The sequence below is a fragment of the Apaloderma vittatum genome, unplaced genomic scaffold (assembly GCF_000703405.1).
Source record: "Apaloderma vittatum isolate BGI_N311 unplaced genomic scaffold, ASM70340v1 scaffold11919, whole genome shotgun sequence".
Taxonomy (NCBI): domain Eukaryota; kingdom Metazoa; phylum Chordata; class Aves; order Trogoniformes; family Trogonidae; genus Apaloderma; species Apaloderma vittatum.
In genome coordinates this window covers 16,869-33,999 of record NW_009736993.1, presented here as the reverse complement: position 1 = coordinate 33,999, position 17,131 = coordinate 16,869, and the positions used below count along the sequence as shown (strand labels likewise).

The 17,131-nt window shown below is 40.8% G+C and overlaps 1 protein-coding gene across 1 annotated transcript; it reads left to right on the top strand.

Annotated features, from left to right (window-relative positions):
• Window positions 1–346: 346 nt before the first annotated feature.
• ZRSR2 (zinc finger (CCCH type), RNA-binding motif and serine/arginine rich 2) lies at window positions 347–15,268 on the top strand. Its single transcript, XM_009877184.1, has 10 exons — window positions 347–366; window positions 1,396–1,475; window positions 1,621–1,720; window positions 3,031–3,139; window positions 5,774–5,812; window positions 7,552–7,667; window positions 11,020–11,233; window positions 13,523–13,578; window positions 13,751–13,860; window positions 14,498–15,268. Exons 1-10 carry the CDS (start codon window positions 347–349, stop codon window positions 14,977–14,979), a joined length of 1,326 nt encoding a protein of 441 aa, XP_009875486.1. The 3' UTR covers window positions 14,980–15,268.
• Window positions 15,269–17,131: the final 1,863 nt, after the last annotated feature.

The following is a 17,131-nucleotide window of genomic DNA, read 5'->3' as shown; positions in this document are numbered from 1 at the left end:
CAGCGGGTGTGTTACGTTCCTGGGCTGAGCCTCGTCCAGCCCCCTCCGCTGGTGACAGGATGCCCGGTCCAGGCCTTGAGGTCTTTGCAAGCACCTGAGCTCCACGCTTGCTGGAGTGGCCTCGCTCACTGGTGCTGTGTGGTTGGAAAGGAAGGCGAGCCCCAGCCCTGAAGCTGCTCCTTGTTCTTCAGCTGTTTATCCACCTTCTTGTGTGCTGCTGTGGCCTGGGAGTGATGAGAGCTGCTCACTCTCTTCATTCCTTGGGCTTCCCAAGAGCGCTTGAGGAAATCTGGGAACAGGGCAAGGAGGTATCCTTGCTTGTCAGCCTTAGGCACCTGCTGAGCGGATGAGATTCTTTTCAGGCAGGTGACATGATGGGAGGATTTACTAGGCTTGTCTGATCAAAGCTAGAAGACTCGAGTGTGAGGACATTGCATGCAGTCAGGCATTGGTCTTTGAGGGCAAGCACTCTGCTGCTGGGATAACCACCACGGTGTTACTGATGGCATGCACGGGTGTGCACGTGCTGAGGTTGTGAGTAACCCTGAACGGAAACCATAGAGATGCAGGTGAGGTTTTGGCTGGCTGAGTTATACCTATGGAATCTTTTAAAATTATATGCTCTGAAATGTTGAGATTTTGATCTCCCGTCAGTCTTTGTCATGGCAGAATGACAGGAGTTGAAGATCATCCCTCCCTCCTATTTTTCCATTACAAACTGACTAGAAAGAAAAATGACAGAGAAGAGGATGAGATGAAAAGGCTTTTCAGGTTTTTAACCATAATAAAAGTATGGGCCTGTTTCGAGGCAGCCTTGCAGAGCTGTCAGACAAGCAAGGATGAGTCTGGCCAAGCTTCAGTAGCAGAAGAGCAGACCTGAGCATTATCCAGGGTGGTTGTTAGGTGTGTTTTTATTATCTATACATTTAAGACCGCTGCCTGTAGGGAATGTCAAGTGAGAAAGGAAGGGTCTTAAAATTTCATACCCTGTAAAAGAGAGGAAGACTAAAATGTGCTGTAAAGTGTGCCAGATTTATAGGACTGGAGATGCCCAAATTTTTCTCCCTAATCTTTTCCAATGACAAGTTTCAAGAACCAAGGGACATTTCCTGGAGTTGGTGATAACGCCAAGTACTGCAGAGCTCAAGAAGAGTGAGACTCTGTGTGTTGTGTCTGAATGTGATTGTTTGCTGCTGTCCACATGTAGCTCTAGCAGCATAGCTACAGTTTTCATTATCACATCAGATGTCCCTGCAGAGTTACTGTTCCCTATGAATAGATGTTAATTTTGCAGTTTGTGGGGTCTTGTACTGCTGATGTAAACTGAGTGCATGTATGGCAGTAAAAATCCTTTGTTTGGCTGTTTTAATGTAAATAATATTCTCTCGTCTTCAGCCACCAAAAATACAGAGCTATTCTGAAGAAAGAAAAGCGGAAAAAAAAGCGCCAGGCACTTGCCAAACTAAGAGACTCAGGTAACTGTGAAATGTTTTATGTTGTCAGTGGAACTAGTAGTGATTTTTTTGTTTGTTTGTTTTTTAGAAGGTTATGGTTTTTTTTATCTTTGATGACTATAACATCCAGTTATTTAGATGCATTTTTTGTGTGTTTTTTTCTCAGAAGCTACAGAAAAAGGTGAATCTGTGTCTGAGGAGGAAGAGGAGGAAATGGAAGAAGAGGAGGAGGAAGAGGAAGAAGAAAAAAAACTTGAGGCAGAAAGGTGAAAAAGCTCGAAAACGGCATATATGTCGTAGATAAATTTGGAGTCAATTCCATTTTGATACTTTGAAAATTTTTGACATATTCCACAAAATAGAATCCTTTTTGTGTATTCTGGGATACACAGTTTTTCTCTAAAGCCTGAATGATCCCAATGGATTTTTCTCTTTTAAAGAAGAAAAGCTGTAGATATTGCCAACCTAAAAAAATTGAATTGTATGTAGGATAATTGCATCAGTTGTGGGTGGTCAGCTTCACCGAGTGAAAAACTGGCTGGATGGCCAGGCCCAAAGAGTGATGGTGAATGGAGTTAAATCCAGTTGGCAGCCAGTCATGAGTAATGATCCCCAGGGTGCAGTATTGGGGCCAGTTCTGCTTAACATCTTTATCAGTGATCTGGGTGAGGGGATTGAGTGCACCCTCAGTAAGTTTGCAGATAACAAAAAGCTGGGTTGGAGTGTTGATCTGCTTGAGGGTAGGAAAGCACCACACAGGGATCTGGACAGGCTGGATGAGGTTCAGCAAGGCCAAGTTCTGGGTCCTGCACTTGCGTCACAACAGTCCCAGGCAGTGCTACAGGCTTCAGGAACTGTGGCTGGAAACCTGCCCAGTGGAAAATGACCTGGAGATGTTGCTTGACAGCCGGCTGAACATGAGCCAGCAGTGTGCCCAGGTGGCCAGGAAGGCCAACAGCATCTTGGCCTGTGTCAGAAATAATGTTGTCAGCAGGAGTAGGGAACTGATCATGCCCCTGTACTCAGCACTGGTGAGGCCGCACCTTGAATCCTGTGTTCAGTTTTGGGCCCCTCACTCCAAGAAAGACATTGAGGTGCTGGAGCAGGTTCAAAGAAGGGTAGTGAAGTTGGTGAAGGGTCATGAGAACAAGTCTTAATGAGGAGCAGCTGAGGAAACTGGGGCTGTTTAGCCTGGGGAAAAGGGAGACCTTACCTCTCTACAGCTACCTGAAAGGAGCTTATAGCGAGGTGGGGGTTGGTCTCCTCTCCCTAGTGATAGGACAAGAGGAAATGGCCTCAAATTGCACCAGGGGAGGTTTAGGTTGGATATTCAGAGGAACTTCTTCACAGAAAGGGTCGTCAGGCACCGGAAGAGGCTGCCCAGGGAAGTGGTTGAATCGCCATTGGAGATGTTAAAAAGATGAGTAGATATCATACTTAGGGACATGGGTTGGCGGCTGATTTGGTAGGGCTGAGTCGATGGTTGGACTAGATGATCTTAAAAGTCTTTTCCAACAAAAACTATTCTGTGATAGTCATTAAAGTTTGTCTAAGTGGTATCTGGTTTCCTTGATAGACAAAAACTACATGAGCAGTGGTTGCTGAGAGAAGAAAAGGCCCAAGAAGAGTTCAAGCTTAAGAAAGAAAAAGAAGAAGCTGCAAGAAAACGTCAAGAAGAAGAAGAGGTGATGCATAAACTGTTAGAGTTGTGTCTGGCAATAACGTGGACCTAGTGCAGTATCTTTTACTGTTCAGTTTTCTTTATGTTGGTACGTTTAAAAATGTAAGCTTTCTTTCATTCTAAAGGAGCAAACTTTAAAAAAAAAGCTTCTTTACAAGGGTTCTCAGCCAGAGGTTTAGTTGATTATGACTGGATGAAAACTTAATGATCAGAGTTGTATTACAATGTGATAGTTTTGAATTAGACTGATTATAAAGCATTTATTTACTTAAATACTTTTTTAAATTTAATTTTTTTATTTAAGAGGAAGATCAAAGAAGAATGGGAAGAGCAGCAAAGAAAAGAGAGAGAAGTGGCACAGCAGAAGCAACAGGAGAAAAAAGAGAGAGAGGTGATTCCTGGCAGTGGGAGGATAAACGTGTTACATATCCTCTTACGTTACCAGATGCAATAGCCTATGCATGTTGAAGAGGGATTTTTATTCTAATTAGCAAATGCATAAGTGTGTCAGTTACTTCATTCTATCTAAATTGCTGAAACTATTACTCTTAAAGAGGATCTGATAAATCTATGTGCCTTCAAGGGTAACTAGTTTTAATGCATCTGGTTGTTCATCATCTGTAATTTTTTCCATCAGTAAATGCAACTGTGAATGCAGGTTCTGATATTTGCACTTTTTGCCTCATGCACTAAAGATAATCCTTACTTAATGTCCCAGCTGAACACAGTCAGTGTTGAAGAAAATGCCCGGTGAGGACACGGGATGTGGAATTACATTGCTGCTGTTCCTTACCACAGTTTTTAATCAAAAGATATGTTACAGCTCTTCTTTACCTGACTCATCCAACAGGACGTATCTTTTTTCCAGAGCTCCTTCAGTGGAGAAAAAAAATGATACCGAAGATATGGGTCATTGATAGCATTTCTGTTAACGATACATTCTTCTTAAGTTTTACAAGTTGAATGGCCTGGATGTAAGATGTCCTGTACAGAAATCCAATGTGGGGACTGGCCTGTCGTCAGTAAGGGGTGATCGCAGCTTTCTAGGATCCAGTCATTTTAGCTTCTCCACAACTGCAAAAGATTCCATTTGTTTCACTGGGAGGTGTCTTCCTCTTCCGTGTCCGGTAGCCACAGCGGAAGAAGAGAAATGAGCAAACGGTGTTGTCTCTGACATTTAATAGTTGGTTCTGTCACTGACTGTGTAACACTTGCATGAGGAAGGAAAAAGAACAGCAGTTCTTGTATTTCCTGTCTTAGTTCCTCTTGTGTTGTGTCCATTTCTGTCTTTGCCAAGTAGGGAGAGAAAATGACAGTCACGTCCTTTATTTATTTAAGGCTGAAATAGAGTTCCAAGAGAGTTGAACCATGATAACGGTGGGATTTTGTTCCTTCCCTCTCCTTGTGTCTGAGTTTGTCCAAGCCCTCAGTGTGCTGATTTGGTTCCCTGACCTAGATGGGAGACGCTTTCTTTTTTCTTTAGCTGTTGGTTTGTTTGTTTTTTTTCTAGGCTACTGTATGGCTTGTTTTAATGAGTTAAATTGGCTCATAGAGGGTGTTGACAGGCACCCAAAGGGAAGCCGAGAACCCATCTGGGAGTGGAGCCACCCATTTCAGCAGCAGAAAGTTGGTCAATTGTTTTGGCCCATCTTGTGAGATAGCAGTTTATTCAAATTCTGACTCACTGATTTAAAAAAATAATTATTTTTTCCCCCTCCCTAAGATGAGAAATACATTTTCTGGTTTAGTGTGGTTTTGGGATGGTGTTTTTTTGTTTCTGAGTGGGTGAGTTGGTTTTTTTGGTGTGTGTGGTTTTGGTTTTTTGTTTGGGGTTGGGTTTTTTAGGTTGTTTTTATCTATTTATTTATTTTTCTTTAATAGGATGGGTAATATCTGACCTACATGATGGAATCTTGGAATGCATCTTTTTTTATTTGCTCTTCCTATTTTTTAGTTTAATTATTTCTCTTTCATATTAGAACAATGATAGCGTATTTTCTTGTACTGGTCATGTTTAAATGTATTTTTTCATGGAACTTCCTAGAAAAAATTGTTAGGACTATTTTCCAGCCAATTTTGGAGCGTGACTTTATTGTTTTGCTCAGCCTGTTTAGAAGAAGGAAGACAAAGAATACTGGTATTGTTTTCCTGTGTTTGGAAGGGTAGATACAGTGAACTTATGATGTTAACATTTCTTAGCAGTTACATGTTTTTACTCTAACAGAAGCTCACTAAGCGATGCATTTTTCTGTGTTACATAGAATGTTCTAAGTTAAAATTGTAGGGCAACTAAATGATTATGAACTTAACTGCAACCAGACTGAGTAATAGAGCAGAAGATATACTTAAGTATTCAATAGTTCCATGATAAGTTTCATTGTCTTCTTTTTTAAAAACTAAGTTGTCTAGCATTTAGATTAGAAAACCATCTACATGAGGGTCTTGTCTGATGTATCCTTTAACAGCTTCGTAGTATGTGAATTGCTCCAGAGCAAAACTCCCGTTTTTAAAGCAAACCCCGTCAAAGTTGTATTATGCATAATCATTGAGTATTGTAAATTAGGTTCTTAACTAAAGAAACCAGATGTTTTGCGTGTCCTCAGGGTTTTCACTAGTCCTGTGTTTGCACCATTTATAGGCAGCTGTGCAGAGGATGCTGGATCAAGCCGAAAGCCAGGTACGCTTGGAGACTTTTTGAAAAAGAAATGAAAAGTAATTTAATTGCCATCCGGTGTTTGCCTTCTAGCATGTTGTCCATCTGCTCTCAAGAACCTAATGGTCTGAATAAATTTAATATGTAGTGGCTTGCATGTGCGGTAAACAATTATTTATTGGGTGGAACATAATTAAGCATATTTCTGGCTGGTTGGTGGCAGTGCAGTTGTGCGTGCTCCATCCTGTTCAGGAGATTTAAGTCAAAATGAATCTGGAAATACTGCTGTGTGCTGTTAAAAAAACACTATGCATGATGGGTTATTTATGAATTAGAATTCTAAATAAATCTGTCAGTCCTTCTGGATGGTAAGACAACCTTGTCTTTTTAAGCAGATGGCAGGCTCTAAATAAAAGGACTCAGCAATGGAGGAGGGCAGAGATCCTTAAGGGGAAAAAAAAAAAAAAAAAAAAAAAAAAAAAGAAAAGATGGGGGAGGGAAAAGCTGACTGCTCAGGTTCCTGGAGGAGCATGGATCTCAAGCTGGCAGTGTGTAGTAAAGAAAACCGCAGTTTTGAATCTTAGGATGAATTAAACCTTTCTTGTTGCCTTAAAGAACAGTTTGGCTTTTTATCCTTGTCATATGGTTAAACTTGTGAATATTCTTGTTCTGCTGAAACCACTGCATGAATCTGAAAATTAAGTTTTACCCCAGTTAACCTGTTCTATGCATTCGGTTCCAAATTATGTTTAGACTGTCCTTTAGGAAGGGAATCCGTTTCGTAATACGGATAGAACAGTGCTCTGAGGAGCTGCCTGCCCAGAGCTCAAGATGTGTTAGCAGCCATTTTTGCAAAGGAATACCCAGAAATGTGGTACATTAAGAGACTTCATTGTGGTCTCGGTTCAGGGTTCAGGTACTTACTGTTGAAGTGCCAGTGCTGTTCTGTTGGAAGAAAATTATGGCTGAGAGTCAAGAAGCAGAGGCAAATACTGTTTGTAAATAGTTTATTTTAAATGTGAGCTCAGGCTACTCAGCTGCACAGATCTTTTGGTTAAGAGAGTGAGAATTTCCTTTCTGAGACGTGTGAGTTTAGTCAGTCAAGGCTTGCAGCTTGATAATCCTGTTTTGAATCACAGAAATCTTAATGGCCCAAGATGATCAATATCGAGGCTTTTAGTTCCAGTGCTAACTATGAATTTATTTATTTTTTTTTCTAATTTTGGCCTATGGCAGGTTACTTTTATTTTAGCCTTTTGTAGTCACATAAAAAGTGGCTACACTGAGCTTTGAGCTGTTGCAGAGACAAATAATTAAACAGTCTTAGCTTCCTGTCTGCCAGGTATATAAAGGGCTGTGCAGCGGACCTTGAGTGAGGCTTAGCTGAATGGAAAGAGCCTGTCCCAATATTTGTAATTCTTGTAGATAGCAAATGAAATTGCTCTTTGAGGAGCACATATATTGCAACTCTTTTGGTCATAAAAACCTTAAGAAAGAAAACATTCGATTTAGTGATTTTTTTTGTTTGTTAAAAAGAAAGCATGAATATAGACTTGTTCATAAAACTGAACAATTATCAAGAAAAGAGGTTTCCATCACCAGAGACCTAAGTGCAGCTTTGCAAAACAATGCTTAAAATAGATTCAGTTTCCCTTGTAGTATCGCAGTGCTCATAATTGCATGTGGATTAATCTATTTTTCTTCTGACATTACGTTTCTTTATTCTTTTCTAACTTCTGTGCATTTTCATGTTTTTCCCACAGCTGGAGAATGGTGTGACCTGGCATAACCCAGAGCCCCCGGAGAATATTGGAACAGAAAAGGACAGAGCGAATTGCCCATTTTATATTAAAACAGGTTCTTGCCGATTTGGAGACAGGTAATCAATTGAGTATTTACCAAGATAGAAGTGTTTTGGAGAGATGAAAGGGAAGCAACTTCACAAGGTCATATGCAAACTGAAGAAGACTTGCTATATAGATTCCTTTCATGTAACCTGGAGTTCTGCATCCAGCTCTGGAGCCCCTAGCACAAGAAGGACATGGACCTGTTGGAGTGGGTCCAGAGGAGGCCATAAAAATGAAAAGGCCTGGAGCACCTCTCCTACGAGGACAGGCTGAGAGAGTTGGGGTTCAGCCTGGAGAAGGCTCTGGGGAGACCTTATAGCAGCCTTCCAGTACCTGAAGGGGACCTACAGGAAAGCTGGGCAGGGACTGTTTACAAGGGTGTGTAGTGACAGGACAAGTGGCAATGGTTTTAAAGTAGAGCAGGGTAGATTTAGGCTAGACACTAGGAAGAAGTTCTTTACTATGAGAGTGGTGAGACACTGGAACAGGTGGCCCAGAGAAGCTGTGGCTGCCCCCTCCCTGGCAGTGTCCAAGGCCAGGCTGGATGGGGCTTTGAGCAACCTGGTCTGGTGGGAGATGTCCCTGCCCATGGCAGGGGGTTGGAATGAGATGATCTTTAATGTCCCTTCCAACCCAAACTGCTCAGTGATTCTATTTGGATATGGTTCTGTTAATAATGGGGGAACTAGACACTGAGAGCAAAAACATTGCCTGGCTGGAATTGAACTATTGATTGTTATGGCATATTACTGATGGTGCATTCTGGTTACATTGGTCAAACTGACTTTTTCTTAGCTCTGACACATGCACAGATATATTCAGACATAATATATTTGATTTTTATTACTACAGGCCTGATACATCAGATGTTGTTTTTTTTAATCGTGTCTAACTTGCATGTGCCTTATTGTCTATTAAATAAAATCAAATCTCAAATGGACTAAAGCAAATTAAGGTACATTTGCACAGCTGGGAAGGCTGTTCTGGAGCTTCCAGTATTCTCCTGTTTGTATACTGCTTGAATGTGTGATACATTCGTTCTTGATTCTTGTATCCTGTTATGGGTGCCCTGTCTGGGAAGTGTAGTAAAAGGCAAGAACAGAGAATGACAAGAAAAGGATCAGAGATGAGGAACAGTTTCTGTAGGAGGAATGCCTAGCTAGTCTTTCAAAGACTTGATGGAAGAGGGCTGTGGTAGATGAACATTAAACTCATAAGTAGTATGGGAAGGATTATTTGCTTTTATTTTGAAACAGTTTAATTAGGTGTCTCTGAGTGTCTAGCAGCTTTAAAAAAAAAAAAAAAGGCAAAACTTTTTGCCAGAGGACTAGAGGAAGTCAAAAGTATAAATGGGTTAATGGAGTGCAGGTTCATCGATGACCATTAAAGATGATGATCCAAATGCAGCATTTGGCTAGAAAATCCCTGGATTTTTGTTTGTTAAGGAGGAGCAATAGCTCAGCAGGGAAAGACTCTTCGTAATTTACTACATGAATCTTCAGGATAAACTAGTAAGGCTATTTTACTCATTTGTATCACTGGACCATGTGGCCCAGCTGTTGTAGTTTTCTTTATTCTTGAGGTAATTTGTTTTAAGTGTGATGTATATTGTGGATAATTATGTGATAATTCAACTCTGTGGAAGTTTCAAGTCCACATCTTTTTTCTATTGTGAAGTACGTGTTGGATTCCTAAATAAAAATTTGGACAGCTATTTCACTGCAGACAGCACTTTTGCTTTTCAACTCTTTAGTTCTTTGTAATCTTTGCGGTATTCTTGTTTCAGCAGTATTTAATAAAGGTAACCTCCTTGGATTACGTATGATTGCATAAAAATCAGTTTTGCTTTGAACTATGAATAGCCTTGGTAAATAAATGCTGAGAAATATCATGTCCTGCCCTTCCCTCACTAATACCTGTTGATCTCCACTATCTTTCCTTCATCTTCTTTCTTCCTCTGTGCATACCTGCTTTCCTCATATTCTGGTCCTTTTAACCTCCGGTGTTGACCATAAGGTGAAGGACTGAGATAAGGTTAGGATAAGGACTGGAAGAATGGGTTGGAAGATGAAATGAACCGCAGTGATGCAAAATTGAGAGACGATGTTATCAATAAAATAATCGTTGAATAGTGTCAAAGCTCATTGTGCCTTGGAGAAGCTAAAACTGGCTGAGTTCATTGTTACTATTACTAATTTCCCGAGTAATTCAAACCCTTTATTTTGGGTCATTTGTTTTCCTTGGGGTTCCTTTTGTTCTGTCTTGTGCTATATTCATTTTGTGTACAGACACTATCAGTTGAATATAGTATTTTGAGTTCTGCCATTCAAGTAGAACAGTGAAAGGAGGCAGCTTCTAAAATATGGAGAAAAAAAATTGTCTCTGATTTTAGTTTTGGGTTTGGAGTTTTGTTGTTTGTTTTCTGAAGTTTAAGGTATCAACCAGAAAGTGAGTGTCTCTTTCTGACTGGATGCATAAGGAAACTTCCTGTCTGAAGTCCTGGTTGTAATTGCCCATTTTGAGACCTGAACTCCCTCTGATTTGTCTGTGCTTTGCCAGTGTTAGCTAAAGAGAGTAGCGCAGTCTGTTTTTCTGATCATGTCCTGGAAAGGAGGAATGTGTTGGAGAGTCTGTAACCCAGTTGCTCAGGGAAGTGTTTGAAATGGAAATCGTAAAGCACGGTGCAATAAACACGGAGGCTAACATCTGTGTTCTTACTGAATCTAAAGGTTTGTGGAGAACTGTCTTTCAGCATGTGAGGGATGTAGCCTGCAATATGATGAATGGTGAGGAAGATCTAAAACTTTTATGGCTGCCAAGAAGATGCAGATTTCTTAGAAGAGTCTCCTTTTTCTTTTTTTTGTTTTTTTTTTTTTTGTTTTGTTAGAAGTTGAAAAATACCAATTTTGTGCTCAACCAACTTCAGGTCTAAACGTGCTTTCCTTCCCTCACTTCCTCTCCCCACACCCAATACGATGAGAACAGCTTCAGTAGAAGTTGTTCAGTTTGCAAAAAGAAGAGCAGGGACTTGCTTTTTGTCAGTAGTCTGTAGAAAGCTTTTCAGAAACGAGGAACACATTTAACCCTAGTGGCCCAAAAGAAATTACTTTAGTTGTTATTATGTTACTGGTATCTATAGCTTTTGCAGACGTGCTTTTTTTAAGCAAGAATGTATTTGCGGATGGCAGAAAGCATTAAGATTATATGCAAACTCACTTCCAAAAGATTCGTTTTAATAATTGAAATATGTTGTTCTTCCACTAATGGATTTTCCTTTGTAATAACTGTTACTCAAAATGGCAAGCATTTTGAAGTTTCAGCAAGTGCATCTTCTGCTGAAAGTGCTGACCTTTTCATTTTTCTTTCTTCACTACACATGTCCAGGTGTTCTCGCAAGCATAATTATCCAACATCTAGTAAGACGCTACTCGTCCGAGGGATGTTCATTACTTTTGGCATGGAGCAGTGCCGGAGAGATGACTATGACACAGATGCAAGTCTTGAGTACAGTGACGAGGAGACCTACCAGCAGTTCCTGGAGTTCTACGAGGATGTGCTCCCCGAATTTCAGAATGTGGGGAAGGTTGTTCAATTCAAGGTATGCATCTGAGTGAAATGGTTTGTTACATACATAACATACACCATGTAAGTTGTGCTTCACTAGCTTTAACAGGTATCCTGTTCAGCATGCCCTAGCTAAATCCCGTGTACGCTGGAGACCGGCACAATGTCCTTACAGCAAAGTGCATCTCTCATGGCACCTGTAAACTTGTCACTGCTGTTACAGAGCATTTTCTTACTCTGGTGAATCTTCTCTCCTGTTCGCCTGAACCATTATAAAAACTTGTGCTTTTATACTGCAAGTTATTCATACTGCTCAACAGTCCCCTTACTTCACTGCCCCTTCTTTACTTAGCCCACGATAAGCCCCAGAGAGTCCACTAAGACCGCTGAGCAATATAAATATATCCGGGATATTGTATTTGTGCCTAAGGAATGAAGTAGTATGGGTATAAAATGTGTTTGGAGTATACACCCAATGTCGTTTTAGGAGTGGTTGGGTAAAATAAATTAAAATGAATGGAAAAGGTAGTCAATATTTAAGTAGGAGGAATTATAAAAAGCTAAGTTACGTAAATGGTGTTGAGATTTGTCATCCATTCTTAGCTTGTGCATTTGGTTTGCTGAATGTTCTGTACTGAATCTTTCCCATTTATGTTATGATTTCTTATGGAGGGAAAAGAGGGAACTGTAAATGGAGACCTTGGAGAGAATGATGTGTGTGCACAGTCCCATGGTGCCTCAAAATACACAGCTTGGATGGTGAAATCTTCTGGTAGCAGAATCTCTTGCAGCATCCCTTGCTACTTGCTATTCCTGAGTGTTTTCCTGCAGTCACCAGGAGGCACGCAGTGCCTTTTCTCCTTTTGTTTCCATCTGCTGACAGCTGCCTCCAAACTGACATTGTATTAGCATTTCAAGCAAGAGGAAAGTAGAAAAAGTGAATTTTCAATACTTATAATGAGCTTTATAGGTAAGAAACCTTCGTTTGTTTGAAGGAGTATTCCCTCCTTATTTTGACTCATGGTTTATTAGCAAGCTGTGCTCTGTCCTAGAAGACAGGCTGGAGATTCCCAAGGGAGCATGGGTTGAAACACTGTCTTGCCATCAAACCTGGATCCTCGACTTTGCATTGTTGTTATATGCCGCTGTGCTAAGTTGGGTCCCTTTTAGTGTGGCATTTCTTAGCTTCTGAAGCAGTCATGCAACTGTGATATGATTCTCATGGGCATTTTCATTATATTAGAGCTGCTTAGAAATTACGCGATGCCTGCAGGGAGCTTAACTGTGATCGAGCTGAGTCTGTGCTACCATTTAGAACCAAAGTACACGCACCCCTCGTCCAGCTGACTCCCTCGTCCAGCTGACTCCCTCGTCCAGCTGACTCCCTCGTCCAGCTGACTCCCTTGTCCGATGTAGCCCAAGTTTTTATTCTTGCTGTTCTGAGAAGCTGCTCCAGAATCTGGCAGATCTTCACAAAACACGCTTCTTATTCTACCCAAGAGTGTCTATGGCAAAACAGTTCTCATTTGTTCCTGTGTTGATGTGGCTTTTGTCAAATAATTTGTCAGCTTGTTCTGTAATAGTTAATTATGCAACTGCACAGAGAAGTACTTTCTGAGGGTCAGTCAGGGTTCAGTGATGAAAGGAGCCGGTTGCCTCATTTGGTGCGGATATTGGAAGAGGCCTGGGGGCAGATGAGGCTGTGCTCACAGTTTTGTCCTGGGGCACTGGGTTTCTGGCATGCTTGGGCCTTCCCATCTTGGAATCTTACGTAATTAGCACCAAACCTTTTGGAAGGTAAATTGTGTATTTTTGAGAGCTTTATTTAGATCTACTTGGAATGCTAAACCCTTACGGTGAAAGGTGTTTCAGAATTGTACAGTGAAAAGCTAGTGTCTTCAGCTTTTCTAACTCATTTCACAGGGATGCTGTGAAGGTAAATTGCTCTAAAGATTCTCTTACTATAATGAATCTCACATTTCCACGTGAGGATACTACTAATTGTTTCCAGAGGAGAATTTGTCTGTTGCACAGTAGGATTGGCCCAGAGAAGTGCAAGACAATTGAGTATAAGCTCTCTTGTGGACTAAGTGAAGCAAAAGTCCCGGAGTTAATCAAACCATAATGCTGAAAACAGTCAAACGTAAGACAGAAGGACTTTTTTTTTTTTTTTTTTTGGCCGAAACTGAGTGTTCAGAAGAAAATCATGTAAGTTCATTTCAATGAGCTGTCACAAATCTGAACGGCTGCCATCTCAGCATGTGTGAGCTGCTGGACAGCATAAACCTTCCATTGTGCTAACCTGATGCCTCCATCCCCTTAGGTCAGCTGCAACTATGAGCCTCACCTGCGAGGAAACGTGTATGTCCAGTATCAGTCGTAAGTACTTGCAATTGTACTGTTTTAGAACTAATCCAAAGTCCAGCAATGAATACTCTATGTCTAGTCCAAGTGATTCATTCTCCTACTGTAATGGGAGCCTAAAATTGGTAAGGAACATCTTGAACGATTGTATGATGATAATGCTCTGTGTCATGTTTATGTTTTAAAGGGAGAAGGACTGTCAGGCAGCTCTTGCTCTGTTCAGTGGCCGATGGTACGCGGGCCGACAGCTTCATTGTGAATTTTGTCCTGTGACAAGGTGGAAAACAGCTATATGTGGTGAGTCACATAAATGCTTGGAAAAGAGAATGTGTGTTATTGGAAGAGTACTTGTGGAAGTGAAAAAGGGAATTAGCCTGTAGCTTTCAGGTCTGCCTAATGCTGTAGTTCTGTTTGGAAGACAAATATGCTAACTTGCTTGTGTAGATGTAGGAAAGAAAAGAAATATTCATACCAAGTCCCTTAAGTGTCTGAATCGTTCTAGTGGATTTACCTTGGACTAGAAAAACAAGTTTGGATTTTAGGTTTGGAAATAATAATCTTCAGGTGAAAATGGAGGAGCTATTAATTTATCTCTTCAAAAAGAAACAGCAGCAGTTTCTGACCCATCAGTTGTTCTTAGACTGAACTATCGCATTTGACTTACTTATATTTACATTCTTAGATTCAGGCAGTAAAATTATTTATGAAAATTGTTTTAAGGTAAACCCTTCCTAGCTGTTAAAAAGTTAATTCCAAGAAAATTACATATTGAAAATTAATCTTGCATGAATTAAATTGATAGGTGGTCAGATGCATGTTTTTCTGTTTGAAGAAGCAAAATTTGGTTTTTCAAGTTTCTTTCCAGTAGGTACCTAATGAAGAAAAATATTTAACAGGTGTGGTTCATAAAAAAGCAAACCCTAATCTGTTGCAGGCTTATTTGAACGGCAGAAGTGTCCGAGAGGGAAACACTGCAACTTCCTTCATGTATTCAAAAATCCAAACAACGAGTTTTGGGAGGCCAATAGAGACATACGTATTTCTCCTGAACGGACTAATCAGTTGTCTAAAAACTCTGAAAGGAGAAACAGATCGAGCCATCGCGATGACTATTACAGCCGGTCAAGGAGAAGGGGCAGCCCCAGCCCAGATCATTCTTACCGGAGAAATGGAGAGTCTGAGAGGAAAAAGAATCGCCGCAAAAACAAGAGAAGGCGCCGATCTGGGAGGTCAAGAAGTCGAGAGAGGAGGAGATCTCGCAGCAGGGGGAGGAAGAGGAGAGGCCGCAGTCACAGCAGAAGTCATAGTCGAACACGCAGCAGGAGCAGAAGTCGGAGTTCCTCTCGATCCAGGAGCAGGGGTAAAAAGAGATCGAGCAGCAGAGGAAAAAATAGTGAAACTCCCAAAACAAAGTGAGAATTACTTTTACAAAGTGCAAATTGATCAAACATAGAGCTGACAAAGCAATCTTTCCAATAGGGCACCAGGTATATTTGAGTTTCAAATAAAGTGTTCTTGCACAGAAAAATGTTTCTTCCTAATAAAGGAACCTAGCTCATTGTGTGCTAAGCTTCAGAAAATTAAAAATTTAAGCCCTATATAAGGTGTGAATGTCAAGTACTCTAGCTACTCTGTCCCCCTGAACTGCTGCAACACCTGGATGCATACAGAGTACAAATAGAAAGAGAAGTAAAGTTTATTTGGTATATGCTTATTTCTGTGTTATGTGTGTGTTAAGTGTTTACTGTCCCTGTAAGGAGTTAGTACAGAACAGCCAGCGTGCTGTAAATTCACACCGCAGCATACGGCAAATTGAAATCTGTGTAGAAGACTGCCATTTATATTTTCTGTCTGTTTATGGGAAATCTCTTTCTAGACAAAGTAAATATAATTGTGTTATGAGTTGGAGAAAAGGGATCTAAAAGACATCACTGTTTGATTGTACAATACTTGCCCAGTAGGAGCTTTGTGGTCATAAGTGTTGGATTTTTCTCTCTCCCCAGACTGAGCTGCTGAGCTAATTGCCTGTAGGGATTGCAGTTGACTAAAACCATGCAGGAAGTACGCAGAGAAACAATCAATTTATTCAGTACCTTAATCCCTAAGTAAGAGTGCAGACCATGCACTTGTAATCCTCCAGTGAGAACAGAAAATACTTTACATACCTCTGGGTTGCATACCATTTGTAGCCGAGAACAACAGGTCCCGTGGTGCAGTGGTGGAACAGGGCACATCTGGTAACTGGGGAAGACTTGATAGTTGCAGAGTGGCTAAAGAAACCAAAGGTTTTATACCTGAAATAATACTTAAAGTTTTTAGGAGAGGAGGACTTGACTTAAAGCTGCCTTAGGCTTATTTTACAGTTTAAGGCACCCCTACTGCCTAGCTTTCCCGATGGTCAAGGTGGAGGGTAGGGTACATAAAAATGAAGTTACCAGGAGAAAAACCTTTTTGAAATGACAGCTCTTTTAGCAAAGCACCTGCAGTTAACTAAATCCTTCCAACTGTTTATTTGCTTTTAAATGACAGATGTGCACTGTTAAATGGGCCGTACTTCACACTGCTTAGCTTCAGGTATTTTACTTGGGCACCCAGGTGTCCTTAGATGCATGGAGAGCGGTTTGTGACACTGAAGGTGTAGGTGTCCTGAACGGTTTGCAGAGATAACTCCCTCTCTTCAGCCTCTCCAAAGAGCCTGGGCTCCTGCCATTAGAGTACAGTTCAGGCCACCTGAGTTAGAAGCCAAAAGCAGACATGAAGTGCTCACAAATAGGTGTTGTTACAACTCCAAAAATGGAACATAAAGTCCCGTAGAGAATCTGGATATTGAGACTTTACAATAATATTCTTCACAGGATAGTTGAGTGAATGAACATTGCTTCTGGGTATAATATATATATTTTTGCTTTTCTAAATGCATACTGCACCTAGCATGCTGATTAAACATTCTCCTTCTTTCATGTACAACTGTTGTCCAATATGGAGTAGTACAACAAAAGTGTTATATATTGATGTTCAGTTCAAACCCAACTTTCACTATTTAGTGTCATAACTGTAGGCAGAATCGTAGCTTAGTTAATTTGATTAAATGTTTTAGTTATTACAAGACATAGGAACTGTATTTTAATAGCATAACTTTTGAAATAATAACTTTGTTTGAAAGGCATATTTCAAAGGATAGACAGCACTAAGTTTTAAATTATATTTGAGAAATTTGTGACCTCCCATTTCTCATAATGTATCTTTTTCTGACTGGACCTTGCGGACAGATTTTTTTCCCTGAGGTTTCTATTTTTTCATAGATGCTCACTTGTCTAGTTGCATCACTTGTGTGAAATTTGGCAAACTCCGGCTCAGTTCCCTGGAGCAGAACTGAACCGCCCTTTCCTACTTGCTGGGACGGCACAGCCAGCAGGCCAGGAACATCTTCCTTCCACTGGTGCTGCTTTGCTTCCCGCGCGAAGGAGTAGCCCTGCTGCTCAAGGCTCTCGGGTGGAAGAGCTGATTTAGGCCACCTGTAGTGCATTGTAGGTCCTGCAGCAGGCTGTGGCTGAGCATTTAATATTAG

Bases quoted from the DNA above. Each gene is read 5' to 3' on its own strand.
- ZRSR2 (XM_009877184.1), top strand. From the start codon at position 347: ATGAGATTCTTTTCAGGCAG. The intron at 7,668-11,019 runs GTAATCAATTGA...ACACATGTCCAG, and splicing joins TCTTGCCGATTTGGAGACAG to GTGTTCTCGCAAGCATAATT. The intron at 13,579-13,750 runs GTAAGTACTTGC...TATGTTTTAAAG, and splicing joins GTGTATGTCCAGTATCAGTC to GGAGAAGGACTGTCAGGCAG.